The following is a 25870-nucleotide window of genomic DNA, read 5'->3' as shown; positions in this document are numbered from 1 at the left end:
ATGGGAAAGCTTCCATTCATTTGCTGCTTGTTAAGGACATTACCCTATGTTTATTCCTTAACTTCAATCATACAAGATAATGTAAAGCACATTGACTTTCTCACCAACTGACCACGATCTCTGTATTTTAATATTTTATTTGCCATGTTATATCTTTTTACATCTGATGAAATGGACTTGTTCATGAAAGCTCGCATTAAAAAAATATAAAACAGTCTTTAAGGTGCCACCACGTTTTTGTCTTTTTAATTTTATTTTCACCTGTAATCCTTGCACAGACTAACCCCTTCTACATCTACTTCTACCCTTAATGTTTTTATTAAAAACTTTTATTTCTTCCACTGCTTGTACACTTCATTATTTTTCAAAATAGAATTATTTATGGCCAAGTAATAAAAATGTATTTTTCTCCCCCTTTGCTTCCCTTCTACATTTTATTTGTTTAAAACATGTTATGCCAACTTTCACTGTATCAAGTTTCAGGATCAGTACAGTGTAAGCATAGTCAAAATAGTAAAAGAGCAGATACAGTTTTAAAGTAGTCTAAATTTTGTTTGCTCTACAGCAGAAATGTATGAATGTTTTCTAGAAATAAATCCCACTGAGCCGAATACAGCATACTCCCTCCTAGTAAATGTCTATTTGATCTTGGAATAAGTCCCATAGAAACCAGTACAATTACTAGGTTGTCATGTAAATCAGGGAAATGTTTCAAGATGTCTGGGAAATAAATACATTTCTTCAGTTATGAGGCTTGCTTTGAAGGGGGGAAAACAGACAGAATGAAGGTATACTACATTCAAATGATCCTCTAAACTATAAGTCTAGAACATATGGTTCTCCAGATACTTTTTTGGGTTAGACTTCTCATCAGCTCTATCAAGTTTAGTGATGAGGTATGATGGAGGTTGCAACCAACAACATCTGGTATTCTGCATGTTTCCCACTCCCCCCCCCCATCCCAAATCATGATCAAGAGTAATCCCTGAAATCTTCCTAATCACACACATATATGGCTTAATCAATTGTTTAATGAATAGTCTACTGTTGGACATCATGAACCTGGTTACCTTATCATTAGACAAAATTGAACGAAACAAGACAAGACAACACATAAACAATTGGGACCTTAAAGACTAACGGTTATCCATTAATATGCATTTTCATGAACACATCCATTCAGATATATGGTCACAGAAATAAATGTAATTTTATTGTAATTTATGGCTTATGTTGTTTTAGGGCTCTGTTATATATTAAAAAAATCCTCCAGGAGAGAGAAAACAAACGCCAGGTCTGGGCAAAGATGGGGATGTGTGTGGAGAGACAAGAGAAGCAGTGTGTGTGTGAAGGGGGTTTGAGGTCTGGGGATCACTTAAAAGCCAAGAAGGCGAGAAAAAGAGAATATATAAAAGTATATATAAAAGTGAAAGAAGATGGCAGAGGAATCATATGTTAATGCTGGGAATATTGACAGTTTTTACCTTTGAACCTCGTGATGAGAGATGCACTTGGTAGTTGTGAAAAAAATAACAGTGGCAGTAGATGACAGCAGAAGTATTTTATTTGGCAATGATTTAAGAAACCTAGGCTTATATTCAGTCCATTTATATGAGTAAATGAGTAGACTATCTGTCTAGATGGGCGGGGTATAAATCGAATAAAATAAATAAAATAAACGAGTGTCCATCATGCATATAAATTTTATCTCAGCTGTTTCCCTCTATATTCTTGATTTGTAATGATTCTGCTCTAAACAGTGACTTTCAAATATTCCATGGTGTATCCTGGTAGACTGAAATGGTTCGAAATTGGTTTCTGTGTATTGCGGTTTCTGATGTCAGATTTGAGACCATTGACCGACCCATTTCCATAAGAGATTGTCCTGTTTGTCTCATGTAGGGTGTAGAGGGGCATTGTTGGCAAAAGATGGCATAGATTACCTGATGGTGTTTGGGCAAATCTATTTTTACAGGATTTTGTGGATTCTGACCAGGGATGTACAGTATCTTGTTGCTTGAAATAAAAATAAGAATGAATGTTTCAGCCTGATTCTGGTTTATATAACTTTTGCATTTGCTTTGTCTTTGGAGGAATAGCAGACTATCATACCCCTGTGTTCTCAAGACTATGTGACTCCTTTGGTAGAGTCATATGGAAATAGTAGTGCCATATGGTCACCAGGCTAAAGAAATAGTAGTGAAGAAAAAAGGTTTTTCCCATTAGAAGTGCCTTCTCAAAGGTTAATTTGACAGTGTAACGCAGATGGTTAAAAAATATGAACAAAACTTCAGTAGGAAGTAGAAGAATCTCAGATTCCTAGGCTTAACTCTATGTATATCTGGTGGGTGGGTGGGTGTTTTTCCTCCCTGCATGCTCTGACATATTCATCTTTTGCTCTCTCCTGGAGCCCAGGTGTGCTTCAACAGGCCCAGCACAGCTACTTCACTCTTTGTTTTCCTGGCATCTGTTGGCTCTTCCACAAATGACCAGCCCAAGCCTACTATGACAGTCCACCTGGGTGATGTAAGTGGCCATAGCTACTTCCTTGGTGAGTGCATAAGTGATCAAATAGATTTTGGATATATTAATAAATAATGTTTTGCTTCCCTTTTTTTACTGGTTGTTTAGTGTAAGGAACAAAATGAGCCCAGTGTAGTTCAGACAGGTTGGATACAGACACTACCTTCCTAAACAGCTGCAAGTGTTTTGATTGCTGCTTTTGGAGTGTTTTTGCCTTTGCTAAACATATTTTGTAATATTTACTATGTGAATGACAAAACCTGTTTGACTGCAGATATCACTTGGGGGGGTGGTGGTCAAGAAATACAGGAAGCAAGGCTACTGATGCTAATCCAGTCCTCAAGTCTCCGTAAGCAATAGTCCTGTATTATACCTCTGGTGATGGGCTGTATTATTTCAGACCACAGGCAGTGATTTGGGTATTTGAATATTGGATGGAAGAAAAAAACAACAATCTTGATTGTACAAAGCTAGCATGTCATGGGAATGTCTGGCCTAGATTGTACTGTATGACAAGCTGCCTTTGTATATTTGTGAACTGTTTAATGTGGGGGAGGTAGGCATTCTTTGTACATCAGTATGTATGCTGAGGAACTTGTGAACCATTGCCATCAAACTCCTCTTTTGTTACATGAAATTTTAGGGTAGTATAGAAAGGATATAACCTCTTACAGGACACTGGCCTGGCATTTTAGACTCTTTTGTTGCCCATGTATGGCAGGGATTCAGAGATTTTAAAAGTTGCTTTTTGGGACTATACCTCCCAGAACTCTGCCCCTCTGGAAATCATAATCCCAAATGGTATCTTTTCAAGGTCTGTGTCTAACACATCAAATGCTGTATAGTGGCCAGATGCTGCAAGCAAAGAATGATGAAGCTGAGCCTGCTGTATTTTTTAGGGAAGTATACATGATCTTCTCATTGAATTCATCTTGAGTAGCTTCTGAAGGATTTCCTAGAAGCCTTTGCTTCCATTTGTTAGAGAGCCATTTAAAAAAAAAAATAAGAATCAGTTCTCAGTCTGAATTTAGAGTCAAGGTGCCATTCGCTCGTGCTAGAATTGAAATAAATTCCTGGGGCTTGTTTTGAAGTACTGAATTTGAAGTATCTCCTCCAACTCAGATTTGATAAAAGTCAGATGATAATTTCCATTCTTCCTTCTCCACCTTACTCCCTCAAATCCACTTGTCATGTGCCAAACAAGGCACTTTTCCTGCCATTAGTTCAGTGGTGATTGTGATAGCAAGAGCAGCAGTGAAGATGGGAGGTAAGAGATCTCCCTGTATTCTTCTCCCTGAACCAGTGCAAAGGAAGTGAAGTGAGGGGTTTACAGAATCAGAGGGCTGCATTTCTCCAAATGTTCCTATTGGGACTATGGGATTTTTCCTTTGTTCCTTCTTCCTGGGAATCTGCAGAAATCACACCCAAATGAAAGAGAACCAGAGTTCACCTAGCTTTAGTTCAGAGAAATTTCACCTTTGATCCAGAATTCTTTTATTTCTTAATCATCCTCAGCAACATATGAGCTGTCATGTCAACAGAATCCACTGATCATCAACATAACAGAAAACATCGCTTTCCACCAAATCACCTCTGCCTCATTTAATTTCTCCTCCATCTCTGTGGGCATTTCTGCGGTGGCTTTGCGAACACATTTGCCATTAGACTCTTCCAGTCCAAGCAACTGCCTCCCAGAATATGAAGGACATGGCTGCCAAAGGCAAAGGTAATGGGATTTTTTTTAAAAAAAGTAGTGCTAAAAATAATAGTGTTGCTCCTGTGGTGAAAGCAGAATTTGTTTGCAAAAGTCTAAATCCTATGGGTTTAAAAGTAAATGAGGTTTTGTTCTAATGGCTTTATTTTAGAAATGCAGAAGATTGACAGAGTGTAAAGCATTTGTTATACCTGCATTTTGGGGAACCTCAGTTTGGCACAGGATGCAGTTCAGTTCAAATGCTGAGTAAGCCAAAACCTGTTTAGCTTTAACAATAAAAGACCATTGCTTGTAAAATCCAGGACAAATACACCAGACTTTAAAAAACAAGTCAGGATTTAGTGTTCAAAAGAAGAATGAAAAGCATTGCAAATAAAATAATTTCAAGATAAAAATTGGGTTGTTTGAAGTGTGTTTGCATTTATTAAAGATTATTAAACATTACCCAATGTGTCTTGGAAAACAATATTGCTTTGATGGATGAAAAAGGTTGAAAAAGGCTGTGTGCTCTGGAATTCAAGAAGGCTCCTAAATTCATAGTTCATAGATTCTGTGGTATCATTTTGTTCAGATTTTGGTCTCATCACTTAAACCATGGTTAGGTAGATCTTTTGTTCTATTTTGCTAGTCTCAAGAGAGCAGAAAATAATTTTCCATCACATGCAGAAATGATTACAAAATAATTACTTCTGGAATCTTTATGACCAAGGATGTAGCGATGTCATAAATATGAGCTATTTGCAACTACAGTTACATAAACTGTGGCCTTGTTTTTTGGCATAAACTAGGACTAGTGATTAAGTCACAGACTTCACAGAAAGTGTGAGCTGGTGTTTTTAAGAAAGGGAGTGGTGGCAACCTGTTATAAAAGGCATTTCAGTCTTTTGAGGTAGTAAGAATAAAATTGCTTTATACGGTAGGATATCTTTTAGCAGCTGAAGCTGAGAGAACAGTAGAGGCAACAATTATGATTAGGAGTGTGTTGAAATATGAGACCAGGAAGATACGGTCAGGTAATTGATAGCTTTGACAGTATGATTATTGCATTTATATTGCCTCTACAAGGCTACAGGAAGAAATTCAGAGATTTGAGGAGGGCATCATTTGACCGACTGAATGATATTCACAACAAAGTTTCAGCTAAAGCTATGGAAATGATTTGGACTGCATAAGTAGTGTTCTGGTAGAAAGCATCCTGCTCTCTAGATGGAAATACCAGTAGAAGTGAATTAGCAATCTCCTTACACAAATGCCAGGGCAAAGCCTCTGCATTGAAAATGTGTTTTTAGATTGAAGTCTGATGAGACCAGCCTAAAGACTGATTTACAATGTTTGCACTTCAGATCTTCTTGATGCTGCTAGTTCCCTTCCTTCCCATTTGTGTCTGTGTTGTAGCTGACCAGGATTGGGGTTATGACAGACTGTCCATTAAAGTAATCTGGCAAGGTCTTTCTAGACATCCTGTCAACTTCTGAGACATGTTCTCTGAGATGATCTGACAAGACTTTTTTGCACATCCCACCAAAGTCTGAGGTATATTTGGGAGGGATGTAAGAGAGGGGATTGGAAGGAATAAGCTTGGAAGGAATAAGGAAAACAGCACTTTATAAGGTTACTGCATCATCTCAGTGTTGTGCTGTCCAAAAAATAAATGTACTGACAGCCAATATTAATGACCTATATGCTAGCACACTTTGTCTTACCATTAATCCATTAATTAAGGAATTCTATATGCATTGTTCCAAGCTGCTGTTGAAAATGTTGACTGTATTGTGATGGGATACAGACTTGCTAAATACTGTTTCAACATTGTCAGGATTTTTGAAAGGGATGAGATAAAAGGATTGGAAATGTGTAATGAACATATTGGCTGTAGCTAAGATTGTACTATCTGACAAACACTGCTCAAAGAGAAGGCTTAAGCAAAGAATAGATATGAAAAAGCTGTAATTATCTGCACTGCATTCAGATGCAGAGAATTTAAAAGAGTTTAAACAAAACACATTGTGACCAGCTCAATCTGAATAATCACCTTTAACCTGCTCTTTTCTTTTTCTGGGTTTGCTTGCAGCCTTCTATAATGAGAAGCAAGCAGAGTTTTCATATGAACCAAATTGTAATTTTATTAGCATCGTAATGGTTACATAAAAGGTACTCATGCCTGTGGTTACAATTTACTTTCAGCTAGGATCTTAACACATAGGTAAAGGTAAAGGTTCCCCTTGACATTTAGTCCAGTTGTGTTCAACCACAGGGCACGGTGCTCATCCCCGTCTCCAAGCCGCAGAGCCACGTTTGTCCATAGACAGTTTCCGTGGTCACGTCACCAGCACGACTAGACACGGATCACTGTTACCTTCCAACTGTGGTGGTACCTATTTATTTACTCACATTTACATGCTTTTGAACTGCTAGGTTGGCAGGAGTTTTAACACATATGTTATAGTAATATTTGCTAACAGCATTCCCTTTTCATGTATTTGAGAGACAGAGAGCACGTCCACATGGGGGGAGTTGGAGCAATCTGGTTTGTGCTTAAAAAGTTCTTGTCCTTCGTGTACTCTGTATCACTTGAGCAGTCTTTCCATTCACACTGATCACTGCTTTCGCACTGACGAATCTCCTTGAATCACCCCAATTTGCTCCCCTTTCGATTAATGACACTCTTGTTCCTGCCCTCTTCCCTTTTCCCATGGCCATCATTCAGTGGGTGATGGAGACTTTGTTTTTGTTAAATGAAATAAGTGACATAGTGAAATATGAATACATCTACCTATTATGTGCATCTACATATAATTCCACCAAGGTATTTCATTTATCTAGAACACTACTACGTCAATAGGACAATATATATTAAAAAATTTAAAACAGTAGAGTAGTTGGAAATAGAGGAGTGTTTTTGTCCATTGTCCCTTTCATCAAGTACATCTCAAGATGGCCCCTCAAATAACACATAGTGCTATTTTTGTGTGGACCAACCTAATGGGCTAATTAGGAATGCTCCAAATTGCACCAAAAAGTAACTCTAACAGTGTGCAAGAAAGGACTGGGACAACTCTAAAAAGGAGCAAAATAAATTGCTCTCAGGCAAAACACATGTGGAGGCCATAATCCACATAGCATCAAAAATGATCTATTATGCCTCAGTGGCATAATCTGATTTATAAACCTTCTGTCCTCACTGTGGCAGAAGCATAGAGGGGTTTTGGGTTTTGTTTTCTGTTTTTTTGTCTGTCCTGTCCTTTCAAAGCTCTTATCTCTAACTTGCCATTGAATGGCATCCTTCATGATGACTCTTTATTATATGACTCTTTATTATATGACATCAACAATCTCTTTGTCAAAGGTCCTTTGAAGGTGATACTGTCTCACCTTGTCCCAGTTTCCACATCGTCGTCGTTTAGTCGTGTCCGACTCTTCGTGACCCCATGGGGGTGCCAGGCCCTCCTATCCTCCACTGCCTCCCGGAGTTGTGTCAAATTCATATTGGTTGCTTCGATGACATTGTCCAACCATCTCATCCTCTGTCGTCCCCTTCTCCAGTTTCCACATGCTACCTACTAATTCCAGTGTGGCTGATTCTGGTTCGTGGCTGGTTCGAGCAAATGCCTCCCTTTTTTTAGCACTCTGTTTTCACTGGAACAGAGGTGGTATTTCCCTCTGTTGTGTGCATGATTGTGATGAATTGGGAATGCAGGAACTTACTTCTTAAGCTCCTGCTTACTCTCTAGTGCATTTAGGCCAAGTGAGCTTGTGCCACAATACATTTTAAAATATCTGCAGGACTACAAGATCCGTATTAGTTTTGTACAGCACAGTTATCCTCTTTCACTTTGTAATAACTGAAAACTCTTTGGAGGAACAAAGGAAGAAGCATCCAGCTTCTCAAACTGAACCCTGTAAAAGCTTATGGATATTCAGGGATATCCTGGGCTGAATTCAGTCATGGGGAATCAGATAAATAGATGTAACCTTTTTTGCCCTGGCATTATACCAGATCAACCTTATGCCAAAAAGTGTGTGTGCAGCAGGTAGATAGCAGAGATCTATGTTCCAGTTGTTATTGACACTGAATTCCTCAGAAGCTAAATGATTTGACAAACACATGTACTTGTAAGACATATAATAAAAAGAATTGAGAGGAAATATAAGCTAGTGAAGGAATTTCTAGCTGCTGCCTTGAAACAATTTCTCACTTCATAAACATGTCTGTGTGTAGAAGAAAAAAAAACATTTTCTTCTTGTGGCCCTCCTGAAGAAAACTCTTTAAAAATAGTCTGTTTCACTCAGTACTGAACTACACTGTCTGGCAGTGCTCTGTCTGCACATCTGGTTTGGGTCCATGGAGCCTCTATTGTAACTGACCATAGATGAGCCACTTCTAAGCAGATCCCTTGACTGCTTTCTGTTCTCCCCCCCCTCCACTCGCAGTACTGGGCTTCCCATTAGCTCCCATATAATACAGTTAAGATCAATTATTTTTAGAGTATACAAACATCTTAGCAAATATTGCTTTGTATTAAGCATTCCTTCCTGTGTGATAGAAGAGGAAATTGTATTTCTATTATTTATTTTATTTTATTTTCATTTTTTATAAAAACATATTAAAAACAAATAACTTTTTTAAAAGTCTACTTGATTATTGTTTGTATTCTTTTAATAATTAAATGGTTTAAAATATATTAATCTAATGTAATAAATTACTAAATACTGCAGCCCTAATGTGCCAGATAGAGAATGAATTAAGATATCATACAAAATATATCACTTCAAACCGTAATTAAACTGAAACTGATTTTGTGGACAGTCACTTCAGTTTGAATTTTGATAAGGAATTACTGAATGCCCACTTCTTGAATCAAAGTGCAGTTATTTCTCAGCTTCACTGTTCTCAGAATTTTGCATTGTGGCTCTCTGAGCAAAAAAAAAGTAATAAAATATAATTACTAGGTGAAATTGCACTAAAATGCATGTAGTAGGGACCAAAACACTGAAAAATATTGGACAATGTCCTATTATTATTCACATGCATGGAGTTTCAAATGTGGAAGCTGTCATTGCAATCTTATGAGATGCTGCTTACATGCAGTCACATGCCTGGCCTCGTGCCCTAGTAATTTCTGCAGATGGATTCCACAAATGGAAATGCTGAACAAAATATGGATTTTTTACACAAGGGAAGTTGCTCAGAAAAATGGGTATATAGAGCAGAACTGCATATTAAAATGAATATGTTAGGGTGTTGTTGTTGATATATGTTAGTTATCAAGTTGCCCTTGACTTATGGTGACCCCGTTTGGAGTGAGCTCCAAAATCTCTTTAACAGCCCTGCTCAGCTCTTGCAGATTCAGGCTTCCTTTAGGGAGTTAATCCATCTTCTATTTGGTCTTCTTCTTTTCCTGCTGCCTTTAAACTTTCCCAGCAAATATTAGTCTAGAGCAGTGGTTCTTAACCTTTTTGAAAGAAACGCCCCCTTGAGCCATTGAGGAAGTTATCATCGCCCCCCTCCCCACGGTGATGATATCTTATTTGTTTGTTTGTTTGTTTGTTTGTTTGTTTGTTTGTTTATTTATTTATTTATTTATTTATTTATTTATTTATTTATTTATTTATTTATTTATTTATTTAAGACACTTAAATCCAATGACCCTGAAAACAAAATTCAATTCCTAGAAAATGAAATGCCCCCAAAAAGTAACATTTAATGATTTAGTTGCAAGCAAATTTTAAGACGCAAAAAGAAATATTAAAAGGGCATAAAAACAAACCACAATGCAGGAACTAAACATTTCAAGACGAAAACTCTGAAACTAAATTAAGATTGGAGGAAAATATATATTCATGCACACTGTAAAAAGGCTGCAGCCATCTTCACAGGTTTGGCTTGCTCCAGCGCCCCCCTACCGCCCCCCTTCTGCTCCAGCGCCCCCACGCCGCCCCTTTTCATTCTACTGTCCCCCTGAAAAATGAAATCGCCCCCTGGGGGGCATTATCGCCCATGTTAAGAACCACTGGTCTAGAGCATCCTGTCTTCTCATAGTGTGCCCGAAGTAGGAGAGTTTCATGATTTTTGCCTCCAGAGAGGCAACATTGATTTAGTCTAGGACTAACTTGTTCATCTTTCTGGCAATCCAGGTTATCTGCAAAGCTTGCCTCCGGCACCACATCTCAAATGAATCAGTTTTTTTTTTCCTGTCAGCTTTCTTAACTGTCCAGCTCTCACACCCATACAGAGTGACTGGAAATATGATGGATGATTTTGGTTTTGTATTCTAGTGACACATTCTTAAACTGGATAATGTTGTCCCTATCTTCAAAAAGGGCAAAAAAAGAGAAGCCTGGGAACTATAGGCCAGTTAGCCTGACATCAATCCCAAGGAAAATTCTGGCACAAATAATAAAATGGTCACTATTCAAGCACCTAGAAAACAATGCAGTAATAACTAGAAGCCAATACGGACTTGTGAAGAACAAATCCTGCCAGACTCATCTGATCTCATTTTTTTGATCAGGTAACCTCCCTGATAGACTGAGGGAATATTGTAAACATCGTATATCTTGACTTCAGCAAAGTCCCCCATGATACCCTGATTAGAAAGCTAACTAGGTGTGGGCTGGATAGATTAAATGTCAGGTGGATACACAATGGCCTACAGAATTGTATTCAGAGGGTGATGATTAATGGCTCCTTCTCCAACTGAGCGGAGGTAACAAGATGGGCACCCCAAGGCTCAGTCCTGGGTCGGGTGCTCTTAAACATTTTTCTTAATGACTTGAATGAGGGAGTGCAGAGAATGCTTGTCAAATTTGCGGATGACACAAAATTGAGTGCAATAGCTAATACCCTGGAAGACAGAAACAAAATTCAAAATGATCTGGATAGACTGGACCACTGGGCTGAAAACAATAGAATGAAATTCAACAGGGATGCAGAAACCAAATGCACAGTTACCAGATGGGGGATACATGGCTGAGCAATACTACAAGCAAGAAGGATATTGGAATTGTCATAGCTCACAAGCTGAATATGACCCAACAGTAGTGTGATGTGGCTACAGAAAAGGCAAATGCTCTTTTAGGCTGCATTAACAAAAGTATAGTTTTTAAATTCCACGAGGTGCTAGTCCTCCTCTATTCAGCACTGGTTAGGCTTAACTTTGAGTATTGTGTCCAGTTCTCGACATAACACTTGAAGAAGGATGCTGACAAATTGGAACAAATTCAGAGGAGGGCACAAGGATGATTCAGGGGCTGGAAAGAAAACTCTGTGAGGAAAGACTTGAGAAACAAAGACAGAGGGATGATATGATAACACTTTTCAAATACGGTGGTGCCTCACTTAGCGATGTTAATCGGAGGAAAAACGTTGCTAAGCGATTTCATCACTAAACGGAATTTAAAAAGCCCATAGAAACGCATTAAAACATGTTTAATGTGTTCCTATGTGCTTCAAAACTGACCTTATGCGAAGATCCTCCATAGAGGCGGCCATTTTCGGTCCCTCTAAAGCAGTGGTGTCGAACTGTGGCCCTCCAGATGTTCTTGGACTACAACTCCCAGAAGCCTTCACCACCACCTCTGCTGGCCAGGATTTCTGGGAGTTGAAGGCCAAGAACATCTGGAGGGCCACAGTTCGACACCACTGCTCTAAAGCAAGGCAAAACAGCGGGTGGCCATTTTGTTTTTCCGGCGGCCATTTTGGAACCGCCGATCAGCTGGCCGAAAATGGGGGCTTTGCGATGATCGCTTCCCCGTGATCATCGCAAAGCGATTTTCCCCCATAGGGGCCATCGCTAAGCGATTGCTCTGACAATGGCCAAAACCCCATCACTAAACGATTTCATGGCTCAACAGAGCGATCACTAAGCGAGGCACCACTGTACTTGAAAGGCTGTTATGCAGAGGAGGGGCAGGATCTGTTCTCAGTCATCCCAGAGAGTAGGACATAGAGCAGTGGGGTCAAGTTACAGAAGCCAGATTTCAATTGAATATAACAGAGCATTAAGTCAGTGGAACCAAGTATGTTCCATGCCCATGTCAATGGCACAAAGATTAATGTTGTAATCACTAGTTAGGACTCCCATGCACTAGCTGGCACATACTGCTTTTATCCAGCTCTTCACAGGATCGTCCAGTTGCAGTAGGGGCATGGACTTCCCTTCTCCAACTCCTCCAACAATTGCCTAGTCAGAGGAGGAAGCAGGACAGAGATTCGTGCACTGCTGCCTTTTAGTAGGCAGCTGCTGGAAGAAGCAGAGAAAGGAGGTCCATGTTTTGCTGCAACTGGAGAATTGGAGAAAAACAGCATGCACTGGTGGGTGAGTGGGGGAGCCAGTGGAGGGAGTGAACAGACAGCACCAATGAAGCAGCACAAACCTATGAACCCAGGTTCAGGCCCATCTCTAATACACACCCTTTAACCTCTTTGTTAAACTAATGTTGCCATGCCCGCTCTTCAAAATTCTTTCTTCCTCACCTTGCCTAATTCAAAGAAAGGGATATGAGATGAGAAGATAGCTTCCCAGTCTGCATTTGATGGAGCGGGCATGTCAACACTAGTTTATCTGAGACATTAAGGGGTATGTATTAGAGAAGACCATGGGTTCGTGCTGCTTCATCGGCTTGGCAGCACAGGTGCCATGCATTCACTTGGCCCTGGCCAGCTCCCTCGCCCACCAGCCAGTGCACACTGCTTTTCTCTTGCTCTTCACACCAGCGTCCAGTCGCAGCAGGAGCATGGACTTCCCTTCTCCACCTCCTCCAGCAGCTGCCCATTCAAATGCAGTGCTGCAGAAATCCCTGCTCGATGTCCTCATCTGAGTGAAGCCTGAATGTTGACAACACCAATGGCAGCACTCAAGATGGTCTACAGGATACTCTCTTTTATTCACTCCCATTCACACTTGCGGAAAAGTAGCCCTGATGATGGCTTTGTGTTTGGGTGAGAAGTAGTTAACTGATGAAAAAAGGAACTAACTTCTGGGATTTACCCTTGTGCCCTGTCACTTTGTGAACAGTAGTGGTGCTGGGGGACACCTTGACCATGAACCTGTGGAGTGTCTCAGGGTTCCATGATTCCCCATACTATTTCACATATACATGAAGAACCTGAAAGAGGCTGTCCAGAATTTGATGGTCTGGTACCACGAGTGTGCTGATTACATCCAGCTTCATCTGCTTTTTAAGATTTTCCAGGGGGCCCTTCTTTCAGTCTCTTAGGCCCCAGTGTGTGGTCATCAAGCCCTCCCCCACTGCCAATTTCACTCTACAAACTACAGTTCTCTCTTAGTTAAAATTCTTCTAATAAAAACAAACTTACGGTCATTATGTGTTTTCTGTTTCATCAGTTTAAAAACTCATTGTGAAAAATAGCAGTATTCTTGCATGAACAACAAATCAACTGAATTGAATATTTTGGCTCCAGCTCTCAGAATCCCCACCCAGCATAGTCAGTGGTAGAGAATGACAGGTATTGTAACTCCAATACACATGGAGAGCTAAAAGCCTCCCACTCCTGAACTAAGAAACATAACATTAATCTTTGTACCAATGACATGGCCATGAAAGATCTCATAATTTCTTGACATACAGCACTTCTAAGGCTGTTTCAGGTCTCAGGATTACTGGGAAGTAGTAGCTGATGGTTAAGCCAAACAGACATGACTGATATATGCTTTTGGGTATCCTTGAGAAAAACAAAATTTCTGATTCGTTGAATATGTTTTCTACGAGAACAGATTGAATTAAGTAAGAAGGGACAATGTTTACTCTTTTCAGTCATTCAATAATTTTCAGTCAATGTTATGTACTGTCACATGAAGTAGCAATCATATAATGGCTGAATTTCTGTTCCTTAGTATAGTAATTTACACTTGAGTAGGCCCTTTGAATCAGTGGGGATATAGTGTGTCAAGTCCTCCTTAAGTGTAATTGCTTTAAATTAGCCTACTTTAGTTTCAACTTACTATACTAAACAACAGGAATTCAGTCAGTATGGACTAGCTAGAGATAAGAGACAGCATTGCCCTTTTTCATGTACAGTATCCGGAAGGTAAGTTTACTGAACACATGAGAGAAGACTGATATCCCAGCCCCCCTCCAGTAACACTTTGATTACTTGGAAGTGATAATTCAGAAGTAGAGAGGCTGTTCTGCCTATGAAGACTCATCACATGTGCCATCACTCGGCATTCTGGTTTGCAAGGAGAGCTTCCATAAATTCATCCTCCACCATTTACCAAAACCATATGGTTTGATAAATGGTGGATGAATTAGAGCAAGAGATTTCACTGAAACTACAGTGGTGTTAGATGTCCTATGACAGAGTGCTAGCTGTTGTTGCTATCATTCAGAATCAATTGGTGGACTGTTCTCTTGCAATGGAGAAAATTCTGTTAGTCACAGTGACAGCTTCTTGTCTAAGCTCAGAGTTGGCTTACTTTCGTTGTAGTGTTAATGATCAACCTTGTCTCTAGCACTGGCATCTTTGGTGAGATGTGTCCTTCATCTTCACACCTGGCATTTCATGAGCACAGGGGTATTCCCTGGGGGATTTCCCACCAAATTTCTGGTAAAATGCTAGTAAGCACATGGTGTAATATTACACACAATATCACATCCAAACTGTTGTGTGTTTTTTTATTTTTCATGGAAGGAGCTAATCTTTTGAAGTTAGACTAAAAATCATATATTCAGCAATTTTTCTACACCTGTTTGAGGTTGGATTCACCTGAAATCTGCAGCCTTTGTCAGAGCAAAGCAATATGCAAAATGGATGCTGTAACTACTCCAGCCAACAGTATGCAAGTTGTACTAGAAAAGCTTTTGTTTTTATGATGGCCTTTGAGGTAATATCTTTACAGGGAAAATTCTTCTTGAGGGGAAAAATTTGAGACACAGACAAAATTTAAGTAATAATCTTTATCTATGTAATTCTCTTAGGAAAAGGTAAACAGGACATCCTAAGAAAACAAACTACAGTGGTGCCTCGCTTAACGGGCACTCCGTTTAGCGATGCAATAACTTAGCGATGACTTTTTTGGAGCGTTTTTGCGCTTTGTTTAGCGATGGTCCCTATGGCCGATTTTCGCTTAGCGATGGTTGGGACCATGCTTCGCATAGCGATTAAATTTTGGGTTCCCTTTTTCGCTTAACGATGGTTTAAACAGCCTCATGTTTGCTGTTTTTTAAATGTTTTTCTGTTGTTTATAAACTTAAAGTTTACTGTTTAAAATGTTTGAAATCATAAAGTGCACTTAATAAACCCTTTGTTAACCAAATTTAACTTTTTTCTGACTCTTTTTTAATTTGTTGTTGTATTTTTCCCCCATTGAGATGCATTGAATAGGTTTCAATGCATTTCAATTGGGGAACCGCATTTCGCTTAGCGATGTTTCCTATGGCGATTTTCGCTTAAGGACAGCAATTCGTTCCTATTGGAATGGATTATTCAGTTTTCAATGCATTTCAGTGGGAAACCGCGTTTCGCTTAGCGATGAAATCACTTAGCAGCGATTTTTCAGAACGAATTAACATCGCTAATTTATTTTATTTATTTATTTATTGCATTTATATGCCACCCATCTAGACATAGTCTACTCTGGGTGGCTCACAATTTAAGTGAGGCACCACTGTACTAAAGCTACATGACAAAACATAGCAAACAGTAAAAGCAAGTAGGGTGGTAGCAGCTCAGGGAACACCCACAAACTTAGGCAAGCACACACAGTCCCAGCCTCGACCAGTCAGTCAGCACCAGTAAAGTGTGGGTTTGAGAGAGAGAGAGAGACAAAAAACAACTAATCCCCTTTTATAGAGCCTCACTGAAAAAAGGGAAAGGTGAGGTCTTTAAGCATATTAACCCACAATGGGTAGAATGTTGGATCTTGCCATATTCCAACACCCCTTCTCAAGATCTAACATGAATACATTTGGGCTACATGATCAATAACATCAATCATGATCAATTCTATTGGTATTTACATCAAGCATATTTAACATTTCACAAAGATATGCACATTTCTCTCTTGTCAGTGGTTTCATCAAAATATCTGCCACCATTTCATCAGTAGAACAATATTTGATCTCACTAAGTCCCTTCTGATATAAATCCTTCACAAGCTGACATTTTAGTACTATTGCTCTGCTTCTAGCTTTTGTACTTTCTGATTACATATTGTAATACATGTTTGATTGTCTTCAAACATCACTATGGGTATAGGTTCATCAATCCCAAAGTCCTTTAAGAGATGAAAGATCCATTCCAACTCATTACATGCATCTGCTTCTGCTGAAGATTGAGCCACAATAGTTTGTCTTCTACTAGTCCAATCAATAAGATTATTTCCATAATGTGTGATAGGTATCCGCTAATTGATTTAGTCTGTTGATTCTTCTCCCCAGCTGGCATCCATATATCCAATTAATCTAGGTTTTTTACATCTTTAATTTTAGATCTTCTGTTCCTTTCAAATATCTTGCCACTCTCTTTATGGCACAGTCATGAAGGTTCAGTGTGCTCACTTTTCTACTTAAAATATTAACAGCTGCTGTAATATCAGGTCTTGTGGTTTTACTTAAATAAAGGAGCTTGCTACAACTTCTTGATATTCGCTGTTGTTTCTAAATGGCTGTTCATCTTTCACTTTCAAGTAGGCTGGTTCTAGTTGAGTACTCACTGTTTTACAGTTTTTCATGCCAACTGATTCAATTAAATCCATGATTTTTCATTTCTGACTTAAAAGAAAACTTCCATCATTGAGTCTTTCAATAGTGTTTTACTTCTCCTAGTTTTTTAATCTCTACAGTGGTGCCTCAACTTATGAACATCCCTACTTATGACCATTTTGAGTTACAACCAGTTCCGGCTACAAAATTTTGCTTCTATTTGCAACCGGAGCTTCCACTTACGAACAGAAAATGGCAGAGAAAAAAGACAGGAAATTCAAATTGCTAACTGTAGCTGGTGACGAGGGAGCTTCTTTGTAGCTCTTTCACCCAACAGTTAGAGAATGTGCGTCGAAGGAGGCTTGGGGATGTCTCCTTCTGCTTCTGAGAGTGTGTGTGTTTGCAAGGAGGCTTCAGGCTGCCTTGTAAGGTAAGGTGCTGTTTTCTGATTTTTTAAAACTGTTCTGGGTGTTTTTGCAGCATGGTTTTGAGCTGGGGGGATTATCTTTCTGTGCCGTGATTGGTCTTGGGGGGATTTGTTGCTTTTTGGAGTGTTTTTTCCCATTTGCGATGGGTCTTGGGGTGTTTGTTTGTTGGTTCCCCCCATTTCCAATGGGTCTTGGGGGGGTCGGTTGCTTTTGGGTGGGTTCCCCATTTCTGATGGGTCTTGGGTGTTTTTTTTACTTTCCCCCCATTTCTGATGGGTCTTGGGGGTTGATTGCTTTTGGGGGGGTTTCCCCATTTCCGATGGGTCTTTGTGGCTTGGTTGCTTTTGGGTTTTTTCTCCCATTTCCGATGGGTCCTGCATGCTTCCCTTGCTTTTTCTTTTGTTTTCTTTGGATTTTCGACCTGCCCCCTTTGTTCTCTGTGCATTTCCGATCTGCTCCATTTGTTTTCTGTACATTTCCAATGGGACTTGCACACTTGATTGCTTTTCTTCCCCCCCCCCTTCGACCGGAAGGGATTAATCACATTTCCAATGAGTGTTGCAGTGATTTTTTTTGTGATTTTTTTCTTCGGCCAGAACAGATTAATTGCATTTCAGTGCATTCCTATGGGAAATGGTGCTTCGACTTACGACCATTTCGAGTTACGTCCATCTTCTGGAATAGATTATGGTTCTGGAATGGAGACACCACAGTATTTCAATTCTCAATTTGTCAGCTGCTCTTTAATGTCCTCTTTATGTTGGCAGCATATTAATAAATTATCTACGAATGTAGAATATATTGGTACTGCCCATCCTTAAGTCTCATATATAGACAAGGTTCAGCCTTCTCTTGCTTTAACCCTGGGCAGTATAGGAGGTTTGTTAATTTATCATACCAACTTTTGGCTGATTGTTTAAGTCCATACACACTCTTGTTAAGTTTACAAACAAGATTTTCTTGTCCTCTTTCTTGAAATCCTTCAGATTGCTCCATATAAATTTCTTTTGAAAGGTCTCCATTAAGGAATGCTGTTTTAAGATCTAGATGTTCCACAAACATATATCTTGAACTTGCAACAATGAGAAGTGTCCTAAGTGTTGTATGGTTGATTGCTGGTGCAAACATAGTCAACTCCATATTTTTGGGAAAATCTTATTGCAACCAGACGTGCCTTATACTTATCCACACTGTCTTTTGGATTGTATTTAATTTTATAAACCCATTTACTTCCAATAGCTTGTCTATCATGAGGTAGATCTGTGAGAGTCCAAACTTGTTTCTCCTGTAGAGATTGATATTCATCTTCCATGGCTTCTATCCATTTCTCTCTCTCTGAAATTGGTAATTTACGTATCTCTTTCCAGTTTGCTGGTTCCTTTATTGTGTGCAGGTTTTCACAGAATCCATATCTTTCTGGAGGTTTGCCTTTATTAATTCTGTCTGATTGTCTTACAGAGGTTGTTGATTCTGTTTCAGTTGGTCCAATTTCTGCTTCCCCTTCTGTTCTGATAACATCTTCAAGAAGGTGGACCTGCCGGTTGACTGGTGGTCTCTGCAGGTAACCAGTTGACCAATTCTTGTGAAACAGTCTCTATATTCTGTAGATCAGTTGCCACTATAGATTCCTCTATCTGTTGCTTTATATTTTTTCATCTACATATACAACATTACATTTAATTTCAAAAGTCTCAGGGTTCAAAATTCTGTACCCTTTCCCTCCCAACAATAATTCCTATTTCAGCTCGAGGATCAAGTTTCCCTCTTTTTTCTTTTGGGACATGTGAATATGCTTTAGTGCCAAAAGCTTTTATATGCTTAAACCAGGTCTCTTGCCAAACCATAATTCAAAAGTTGTTTTACCAGTTACTCTATTAGGAACTCTATTATGCAAATAAACTGCTGTAACTATTGCTTCAGCCCACAAAGAATTTGGTAATCCAGCTTGCAATGTGCAGTTCAGCTTTTCAGAACATACATTTTGTTGTGGGAAGTGGGGCATAGTTACTTTATGGTCTATACCTTCCTGTTCCAGAAATCTCCTAAAATCTGCATTACAGTGTTCTCCACCACCATCAAGACATAATGCTAGGGGTGCTTTGCCAAATCTATTTTTAATTGCAGCTACATAGCATTTGAACTTCTCAAGAGTCTCATCTTTACCTTTTAGCACATGTACATGACTATATTTACTTTTAAATTCAATGAAGGTACGAAAATATCTATTTTTGCCTGCGGATAATGGCATGGGACTCACTAAATCCGAATAGACCTCTTCCAGGAAGTCTTTGTCCTGTATATTATTTCGTCCTGTATAACTGGGAGCAGTTCCCTTTGCTTTTATACAAATTTCACATCTTTCTTTTGCCTTATTACATTTAGAAGCATCTAAATGTATGCAATTCCACATTCTGTCAATAATTTTTCAATATTTATCATATTTATATGTGCCAATTTTATATGCCATCAATAAAGACAAGTTTTATGATCACAAATATCTTGCCTAGTTTGACGTACAGATCTTCCTTCATCTATTACAGTATTTAAATTATCACTAACATCAACAATGTAACAGAAACCATCATTTTCATCTACCTTAAGTGCTAGACCAGTTCTATCACATTTCCTGTGTCACCTTTAAGTATTACAGTAGAACCATTTGTGACATTCCACCCAGTGTTCACCACTGGTCTTTCCAATCTAATTGTTTGGTAACCTGAAACCACAGAATATTTTCTCAGTGTCTTTTCTTTCTTAGTCTCTCCCAAGATCTGGAGCCTCCCTACTAAGCTTTTCACTAAAAGCGCTAGAGAGTTACCCACTCCTTCACGACAAACCTCCCTGACTACTAGGTACCTTAGATTCAGAAAATTTCTCTTTTTACTTCGGCTTACTGGAATCTAATTGTATCCCATCGCTAGTCACCACTGTGACATTCCACCCAGTGTTCCCGGTTTGTTTCCCCCCAAACCAAGGTTCACTCTCTGGATACATTTCATCTTTCTTCCGCTGCCACCATGGTGAAGATTTCTCACCCTCACTGCACCATATATGCATCAGACACATGCTGCCAATCTAACTGGTTTATTTATCTTTTGGTATTTAAATCACAGATGTTCCTTTATCATTGTGTGGGATCACTCATTAAAACTTCTTGTATTTGATTACATGTTTGTTTATTCAGGTGTTGTATTTACTTATTCACATTAACCAACTCATTAATAATCTCCGACTATCTCTATATCTTGACTATTCAATTTATCTCCTTCACAACTCTCCTTCTCATTCTCTCTCCACTCTCCAACTCTTCTATTCTCCTCTCTAACTCTCCATCAACTCCCTATTATTTTTTCTCTGTCTCCCTCTGTCTAACTGCCTAATTGACTCCGCCCCTCCTGTCTTCTCTTAGGCTCCTGCACTTGAGCTTCAGCTATGATAGACAGGAGTGACGTGGGCATTCCACCACACCATTCTTTACAACCCTTTTAGTGTCAAGTAAATTATTTGAGGCTTCAGGGGGAAAAGCAGCATTTGTTAATGTAAGGTTCACCACCTCATTTTTAGAAGTGAAAAACTTTAAAGGTACTGTTCCAGTTCCAAGCACATTTAATCTTTGTTAGTTTACTTGTAATATCTTTCGTCTGTTCTCTGTATCAAGCTCACTGAAGCTATCTCGAAATCAACAAATATTTATGAAACTGCCACTATCAAGAAGAAGATGTCTTTTATTTTTTTCTCTGCATTTTTAATTAATTAATAACACAAACAAACATACAAAACAAAGACAGAACACATAATCAGGGAGAATAATAATAATAAATGCTTATTACGGTCATTGACCAGCAAAAAGGGGAGAATATTTTCCATATATCCATCTAACATATAATACTGACTACATAAACCATATTGCCATTCTAAACATCTTTAGGACATATCCGTTTGATATATAATTCTGACTACATAAACCCCTAAGATTAACATACATAAATTGTCAATATATACAGTGGGATCTTGACTTGAGAACTTAATCCGTATTGGAAGGCGGTTGTCAAGTCAAAAAGTCTGTAAGTCAAGTCTCCATTGACCTACAGTGCATTGAAAACCAATTAATCCCGTAACAGGCCGTTTTTATTCCATTTTGTTTTTTTTCTGGTCTGTAAGTCAAATCTCAGTCTGCAAGTCAAACCTAAATTTTGCGGCCAGAGAAGTCTGTAACTCAAAAAGTCTGTAAGTCAAGCCGTCTGTAAATCAAGGGTCCACTGTAAACTTAAACCTGTATTGATCTTATTTTCAAGCCACTCTTAATTGCATATACCAACTATAGTTCATAGGTTACTTAATATTTTCATGTTTCTAGCTTTTCATCAATACCTTCTAAACAATTGTGATCAGAATATGTAATTTAATTTAATCATTACGTGTACTTATCAACCATTTAAGATATTCAGCAAATAACTTTCCCATTTTTGTTATATTTCTTTGCTCCATGTATGAACCAGGGATATAAAGTCTCTATAGATTCTTTCACCTGCGTACCCCTCTATCCAATACTTATCATAAACAATTCTAATTTCATCACAAAGGTAGCTTAACCACACACACCTCCCCACACAAAAGCGCTAGGCCCACAATACATTTCTGAAAGATCCCCATTTTTACAGTTAAAAAGACATTATAAAACTAATCTTGTCTATACAATCAATACAGTGGGGTCTTGACTTAAGAACGACTCGAGTTAAGAACATTTTGACTTAAGAACCGCATAGGAAAATATTGACTTGACTTACATACTTAGATTTGAGTTAAGAACTGAAAAAACCCACGTGGGAGGTGTCATGGATTTGATTATGAAAATAGAATAATGTTGTATTTCATAGGATTTAGTTCAGAGCTGCAACGAAAAAACTAGAAATCTGCTTATGCCCAGGTGCTAATTAGAGAGAAAATGTACAAAAGTGCAAAAGTGCAAAATTTGAACTTTCAGTTAACTGTTGGCCAGTGAAAAGGGTGCCTGTCTGCTTCCTCACTCCTCCCAGCATTTAGAGAGTGGATTGGGAGACAGTCTTCGGACTGCCTGGTACTGTACTGCCTGGACTGTATTTTCCCTGCCTTCCCTGAACCTTTCTTGACCTAAGAAAAAAAGAAACAAAATATCCCCCTCTAGTGGTCGAAGGCAGAATAGCAGCTTCCCATTAGTTTCTATGGACGGAAAAGAGCAGATACGGATCAAATGGTTTTCAATGTATTCCTATGGGAAATGCAGATTTGACCTGAGAACTTTTTGACTTGAGAACCGCCTTCCAATACGGATTAAGTTCTCAAGTCAAGACCCCACTGTACACTCATATTTAAGCTCTCTCTATATATACCATAAGAACCAAAACATCTATTATTACTATTATTCACTAACCTGTGTAGAATTCATAACTACATATGTTTATCTACCCTTTAGCTTCCCATCTAGCCAAAATTGCTCATAGTGTAATAACTCATATTGCTTTCTGTGTGACTATATATCTCTCAAAACCAAGAAATTTTTTCATTTAATCCGCAGGTTACTTCCTCCCCTTTCATTTTTGCTTCACAACTCCAGTATCGTATTTCCAAGATTGATTTCTTACTCCCCTTTTGCCAGTTTTAAAATGCCATCTATGAAATTTCTTTAAGGCATTTCTATACGATTTACTAATTTCCTCTCAATATAATCCATATCTTGATTTCCGAGCAACACAGATCTATGTGACCTCTGATCATAAATTTCTGCCTCCAAAGTCACCCATGTCTTCCCTTTAGCATCATTTCCCATTAGGATAAAATCCATGTGCTTTCCCACCTTGTCCCCACCCCTCCTCTCCTCATTTTCTAAGTATTTCATTTTGCTTTAAAAAAAAAACAACAGTCTCCCTCTGGCTCTCCGGAGGCCGTTGTTCAATTAGTTCAAAGTAGTCAATCATTTCACCTCCCATCTCCTCCTTAGGAACAGTGGTCTCTCCCTCTCTCTCTGCTGATGATAGTTGTTCAGCTGATTCAGAAGATGCTGTCTATTTGTCTCCTGTCTCTATCATAGTGTCCAAGCCAAGAAGTATTGCTTTAATATCTGTCTCCAGTTCTGAAATTTGAGCCTTGAGATGGTTGATGAGATCAGATTGAAATTCCTGAAGACAGCATATCATATAAATTTCCATTTTAAAATCCCAAAGTCTCACCCTTAAATTTTCATCCAAAAACCATAAGAGTCAGACAGTCAATGTTGCTCAGCTTTCCCTCCTCACTCCTTGGCCAGAACTGATTCAGAGTCTTATGGAGAACACTCTGGTCATAAAAGTGACTATTTGATTTATAATCCTCCTTTATGGCTCAAAGTAAGGTTCCATAGATTTAAGCTGTTCGTAGTCCTTCAAGATTCTCAAACTTCTACTTTATAAGAAGCCAGACCTTAGCAGGGAGGGTTAGGGTGGAAAAGACAAGTTTCACTTTCTCAATTCTCAATTCTAACCAGTTATGGAGTAGTAAGAAAACCCTCCAAAGTTTGCCAAGATCCTCTGCCGCTTAAGAGATTGTCTCCACAATTAAATTTTCCAAAGAGAAACAAAATATCTGGTCTGTTACTTGCCATAAAAATAGCCATTCAACTTCTGTTCATGCAGTCAAATTATAAATCTTCCTTTCTCACCTCTCCGGACAGTTACGCACCAATTCATCGTGGCAATTTCATGAGTCAGTTGCAGTTGAGGAAAGGGAACTCCTCTGAAAAAAAGAGATTGCAGTCTGGTTTCTCCAGCGTCTCCAGCTCCCCTGCTGCCAGCCCCATTTTCCTGTGGAAACATGCCCCCCCTTTCTTGAGGGGTCTGCTGACTCGGAATAAAACTCAGGGATTCTCAGAGCCCTGAGAATTTCCCTGTTCTCCACCCCTTTCAAGAAGAAAATGTCTTTTATCATTCACACTTTGATAATCAGATATTTGGAACACTTGGTTATTATTAGCAGCATTTGTGCCATCATTGGATCTTTGCTTGTATCTTATACTTGATCTGCCTCATGGTGGTCTGAAAATTCCATGACTGATAAAATGTCCCCAGGCACTAGGGGGTGCTCTTTCAATAGAAACACTAACACCTCTGGGAATTTGAGCTTCTCCATCTTTAAATCTGCAATATTTGGCAATGTGCCCAACCTTTGAACATCACCTTTCTTTCGGATTAGGTCTCATTCTTAATACAGGTATTTTTTCAGACATGTTAATTATTGCCCTTTTAAGTCCAGAGTCTCCCAAGTAGGCATTTGTATAATCCAGGTTTACCTTTGCAGTACACTCAAGCATGGCTTTCTGATTTGCGAAAGATTGTAGTAAACTGAGTAATATACAAGTATGAAACTCAGAATCAGATATTTCTGCCCCTGCAGCTTGAAGCTCTGAGACAAGTTTCAAGATTTCATCCAAATGCTCATCAATGCTAGTTCCTTCTTTCAGTCTCATGGTGTCTCATTTTCACCATCACAGCCTCGCTCAGTCAGTCAGCACCAGTGAAGTGTGGGTTTGAGAGAGAGAGAGAGAGAGAGAGAGAGAGAAAACAACTAATCCCATTTTATAGAGCCTCACATAAAAAGGGATAGGTGACGTTTTTAAGCACATTAAACCCCCCAATGGGTAGAATGTTGGATCTTGCCATATTCCAACACTTCTTTCACCATTAATAGCAACAACAGTGGTCTTACAAATAGGCAGCATCAAACATAGTTTCATCTTCGAGTTTTTTCCCTTATGGATGAGAGTTCTGATAGGGTGCAGCAGCAACATTCTGTTCCTCACTGCCCCCTTGCCTTTTATCTTTTCAAAATGCCCTATCCAACTATTTTGCTTTTTTGTCCAACTTCTTTTGTATTTTTAGTTTAGGTAAATTTTATCCAGTTCCTGCTAAATACCTTTTGTACAGGTTCTTTTAATGTAAGGCTTTCAGCCAAGTGTGTTTTATGTCTCCTGCTACATTTTGAGTTAGCAGATGCCAAAGTTATTACTAGGGAGTTACAACATCTTTAGCTTTTTCTCACAAACTGTTTTTTTTCTAAATCTGATAAGGATAGAGGCAACAGCTATACTGTTACTTTAGACTGAAGTGAACTGCTCTGTGTCTTTTTCTGCTGAAACGGAAAATCGGACTGAAGAGCCCTTCACTATGGGGAAGAAGAAGCGGCAGAGGACTCTTTCGGGACAAAGTCAGCCGACCAAGGCAACAAAACAATTTTGTCTTGAAGACCTCACGGTATGGACTGAGACAATAAATGAAATTGTAACATTGGCTTCTCCAAACAGATAAATAACTTCAGAAGCAGAGAGCATGGCAACCATAGATTGCAACTGTGTTGCAAATGAGAACACTTTTGTCTTATTATCTGCTGAAATCCCATCAATGGCCAGCTCATCCTTGGCAGCCAGCAGAAAAATTGCTGCAACAATACAGACTCCCTCACATAAAGCACCCCAAGCTTCTGTAAGTCCAAACACAGAAATAACAGAAGGATTAATGTCATCTACCAAAGA

The 25870-nt window shown here is 38.9% G+C and overlaps 1 protein-coding gene across 3 annotated transcripts in view; it reads left to right on the top strand.

Moving 5' to 3' along the window:
• Positions 1-25870, top strand: part of PAPPA2 (pappalysin 2) — a 435383-nt gene that overhangs the window by 239933 nt on the left and 169580 nt on the right. For all 3 annotated transcript variants that reach the window (XM_072998203.2, XM_072998204.2, XM_072998205.2), the window contains exons 12-13: positions 2416-2551; positions 4039-4249. In XM_072998203.2, coding sequence (XP_072854304.2) covers positions 2416-2551; positions 4039-4249 — 347 coding nt within the window. The remainder of the gene's footprint in view (positions 1-2415; positions 2552-4038; positions 4250-25870) is intronic.

This window comes from Pogona vitticeps, chromosome 4, assembly GCF_051106095.1.
Source record: "Pogona vitticeps strain Pit_001003342236 chromosome 4, PviZW2.1, whole genome shotgun sequence".
In the NCBI taxonomy this organism is placed as follows: domain Eukaryota; kingdom Metazoa; phylum Chordata; class Lepidosauria; order Squamata; family Agamidae; genus Pogona; species Pogona vitticeps.
Note: the sequence above shows the minus strand (reverse complement) of the source record. Positions and strands in the feature narration are given on the sequence as shown.